Source organism: Pistacia vera, unplaced genomic scaffold (assembly GCF_008641045.1).
Source record: "Pistacia vera cultivar Batoury unplaced genomic scaffold, PisVer_v2 Contig148, whole genome shotgun sequence".
NCBI classification, from domain to species: Eukaryota; Viridiplantae; Streptophyta; class Magnoliopsida; order Sapindales; family Anacardiaceae; genus Pistacia; species Pistacia vera.
The window spans coordinates 78,996-83,246 of record NW_022195554.1 but is presented as its reverse complement, the minus strand read 5'-3'; the positions used below and the strand labels follow the sequence as shown (position 1 = coordinate 83,246).

At 33.3% G+C, this 4,251-nt stretch overlaps 1 protein-coding gene across 1 annotated transcript; it reads left to right on the top strand.

The window, feature by feature from the left end:
• Positions 1 to 1,265: 1,265 nt before the first annotated feature.
• Positions 1,266 to 3,944, top strand: LOC116124097 (probable disease resistance protein At1g61300). The gene has a single exon (XM_031409804.1). It carries the CDS (start codon positions 1,266 to 1,268, stop codon positions 3,942 to 3,944), a length of 2,679 nt encoding a protein of 892 aa, XP_031265664.1.
• The last annotated feature ends 307 nt before the right edge of the window (positions 3,945 to 4,251 follow it).

Sequence of the window (4,251 nt, the reverse complement as noted above, 5' to 3'; positions counted from 1 at the left end):
CCCTATCTTCATCTGTCATCTTTTGGGGATTCTATCATGGGGGTGGTTGATGCAATTTTCTACCATATATGTAATCCTTAATATGCATCTTCCAAAATGTGAAATTTGATTCATCAAACTTGTGGATCACAGGTGCATATCCTCCTTCTTCTTTAGATATGCTCTCTCACTTAAACCAAGCTCTAATACTAGTTGTTAGGAAATGTTTATGCAAATTAACTAGCCTTAATCCCTAAGAAAACGATAAATTGAACGAACAAATGACAAATTAAAATAATCCACAAGCACAAAGATTTATAATGGTTCACTTTCCATATGAGAACTACATTCACTTTACTATTATGGAATTTCACTATAAAGACAAAGAACATTACAAGAATCTCTCAAGCCTCACAAATTTGCTCACCACTCTCTTTTTGGTGGCTACTGATTCTCTAGCACTCCTCTCACTTTCTCTAGGACTTTAACAACCTTATATAATGTTTAGGGCATCCCACAACTCTCTTAATGTAATACAAAGTCCTTTGGGTTTAAAACACTCATCCTAAACTAAAAGCATGTTTTCCAGAAAGTTTAGTTGCTCCAATGAATTTTCTTTGCTATAGCCAAAAAATTCACTATAACGAATTTGAGTCCACTATAGCAAATTTGCTTATTGAATTTCATTGCAAAAACTTTTTATTATAGCAAGACTTATAGCAAATTTGCAGATTCAACATTTCATCATTTCACTTGATTTTGGCTTCACAACTCAACACATTTTTATAATCTTTTTTTTTTTTTTTAAATTTATAACAAGTACATTCTCTAATCTTAAAGCTATGAAATTCAATTTTTGTTCCGTTTTTCATCTTCTTTTATTTTTAGAAAACAAATTCACATATTAATACTGAATTTCCCTTTACAATAAATGGTTAAGCACTGTATTACACAATCATGCATCTTGCATTTTAAATTACCTTGAAGTATGTTTGATTGAATTTTATTAAATTTGGGTTATCTAGAGTTTTAGCCAACAAACAACTTATAGCAATAAAATTATTCCTTCATGCTCATATTCCAAATAATTTTATACGAAGATTAATACATATTTAAATTCTATATTAATTATTTTTTGAAATTTGATGTAATTAAGATATTGAAACCTACCATAAATTTAAATATTGCTAGTTTAGTTCAATCCATTACAATTTCTTGTAGAAAATGGAAACTTCAAACAAAAACATTAAGGCAACCCTAACTATTTGTGCACAGGGACCAAACTAATGGAGGCTATTATAGGGCCAATCATTGAACTTCTAAAATGCAAAGGGCCGGCGTTATGCAAATATGTTCAATATTATACGAAGCTTCATGGGAATATGAAAATTCTGAAAAGAAGATTGGGAGAGTTAAATAGTCGAAAGGAAGATGTTGAACTAAGGTTGAGCATGGAGTGTAATATGGGGAAATTACCTAAAGCTAAAGTCAATAATTGGTTGCAAAATACTAAGAGGATCAATGAGGAAGCAAAAGATATTGAGAGACAAGTTAATAAGGTGGAATACTTCTCACGTGGACATTTAGGAAAGCTTGTTGACGAGAAAATTAAAGAAGTGAAAGACCATCACCAGAATGGTGCATTTGAGAGTTTGGTTATTGATGCACCTCAAACTGTTGGACTGGTACTACCAACAACAACATTAGTAGGTGAAACAACGGCGAAGAAAAACATGAACGAAATTTGGGAACTTTTAATGGGTGATGAGGTGATGAAGATAGGAGTTTGCGGGATGGGGAGAATCGGTAAAACAACTATAATAACTCATATCAATAACAAACTCCTCAAGGAGATGAATAAGTTCGAGAAGGTGATTTGGGTAACTGTATCTCAACCACTTGATCTTTTGAAATTGCAAGATCAAATTGCAGCTGCATTGAAAGAAAATCTTCCCAGAAATGAAGATAAAAGGATACGGGCCGGAAACTTATTGAAAATGTTGGAAGGAAGGAAAATTGTGTTGTTATTAGATGATATGTGGGAAGCATTTAAGCTTGAGGAAGTGGGAATTCCTGAACCTACAAAAGATAGTGGATGCAAATTAGTGATAACAACTCGTTCACAAGATGTATGTCGTTCTATGGGTTGTAAAATAGTCAAAGTGAGGTGTCTCTCAGATGATGAGGCATTGACGTTATTCATTGATAAAGTGGAACTTAATATTTTTGAAGTTCCAGCTTTAAAAGACATTGTGAAACTTGTGGTCGAACAATGTGCTCGTTTACCCCTTGCAATTGTCACAGTAGCTTGTTGCATGAGGAGAGAATATGACATTTGTGAATGGAGGAATGCACTCGAAGAATTGTCTAAAAGCATACAAAGTGTCAAAGGCATGGAAACAAATGTACTGGGGCAATTACAGTTCAGTTATGATCGCTTGAAGAGTAAAAAGGTGCAACATTGTTTCTTATATTGTGCACTATATCCCAAATACTTCAAAATCCTGAAAGAGGAGCTAATAGTGTATTGGATTGCAGAAGGACTAGTAGATGAAAGAGCTAGTATGCAAGCAACATACGATGGGGCTTATTCTATATTGAATAGACTTGTAAACAATTGCTTGTTGGAGACTATTGATGATGGAAGGTGTGTGAAGATGCATGATCTTTTTAGAGAAATGGCATTGGACATTACAAGCATGAGTCCTTTATTCATGGTAAAAGCTGGAGAGAAATTGCAAGAATTCCCAATGGAACGAGAATGGAAAGAGAATCTTGAAAAGGCTTCATTAATGAGGAATAACATATCAGAAATTCCTCCAAATATGTCACCAAATTGTCAAGCTCTTTCAACTTTGCTTCTACAAGAAAATGTTTTTTTAAAAAATATTCCTGAATCTTTTTTTATAAGGATGCAAGGGTTGAATATTCTCAATCTTTCCTACACCATAATCAAGAAGTTGCCAGATTCTATCTCTCACTTGACGAATCTTACAGCATTGTTACTTCAATATTGCGAGCATATAAAGCATGTTCCTTGTTTAGCAAAACTGGTGTGTCTTCGGAATTTGGACCTTGAGGGAACTCAGATAACAGAAGTCCCTGAAGGTATGGAGATGCTGCAAAAGATTAGATACCTTAATCTTTTTTCAGTGTATCTAGAAAAGTTACCAGTTGGGATGCTATCTAAACTAAATTGTGTCCAAAAATTGAGAGTGTATTGGGGATCCAAAACTTCAGAAGAAATGGTTGAGGAGGCATCAAAATTGAGTGAATTAGATATTTTAGAAGCGTGCTTTAGAAAAATAGAAGACTTTAAGATATATGTCAAATCTTTAGGAAGTGGAGGTCCTACACTTAGAAAATACAGTCTTACAGTAGGATTACCATCATCAGAAATTAAAATAATACAAGACCAGTTGTATTCGTGTTATTCATTTTGGCCCCCTGTCAAAGAAGTTGATAGATTTGTGGAGTTTAATGTTAACTTTGTTGCGCCCCCAAAAGATTTACAGTGTCTAACTCTGAATTACTGCAATACTGTAACAAGCTTAAGTGATGTTCTGTGTAACGAAGGAGATTATTCAGATCTTAAAGCTGTCCACCTACGTTATTGTAAAAATTTAAAGAAGTTGTTGTCAGCTAAGTTGTTGCGGGCCTTGCCAAACCTAGAAGTGATTGAAGTTTCTAGTTGTAATGAAATTGAGGAGATAATAAGATTAGATGTTGATGAAGAAAAAAGTGAGGAAGATGGAAGGAGTAATACCACACTAACTCTTCCTAAATTGAAAATATTGAGATTGTGTTATCTTTTTGAATTGAAGAGGATATGTAGTAGTAATGGAGTAATGGTTTGTGATTCTCTCGAACAAATTGAAGTACTCGTTTGCCCAAAACTGAAGAGGCTCCCTCTGTCTCTTCCCCTACCTGCAATTAAAGAAATCAAGGGAGAAGAAGAATGGTGAGATTCATTGGAGTGGGACAATCCCAATGCAAAAAACGCCCTACAGCCTTACATCAAATATATTTTTTATTGAAGCTATAGAACAAAGGTAATTAAATTCATTCCGTTGATAATCAAGCTGTGTTGATGAAATTTTGACGCCACTTAGCAAGAGTTTAATAACAAATTATTTATTGCTCATTTATTTAATATTAAATAATTTGTTTTCCTATGAGTAATATTATTTGTTGCTTCTTTTATATTTTAAAATGTTTTTACTTCTTTTATATTCTTTACAATTAATGCTTTTAATTAGAATAATTATATTC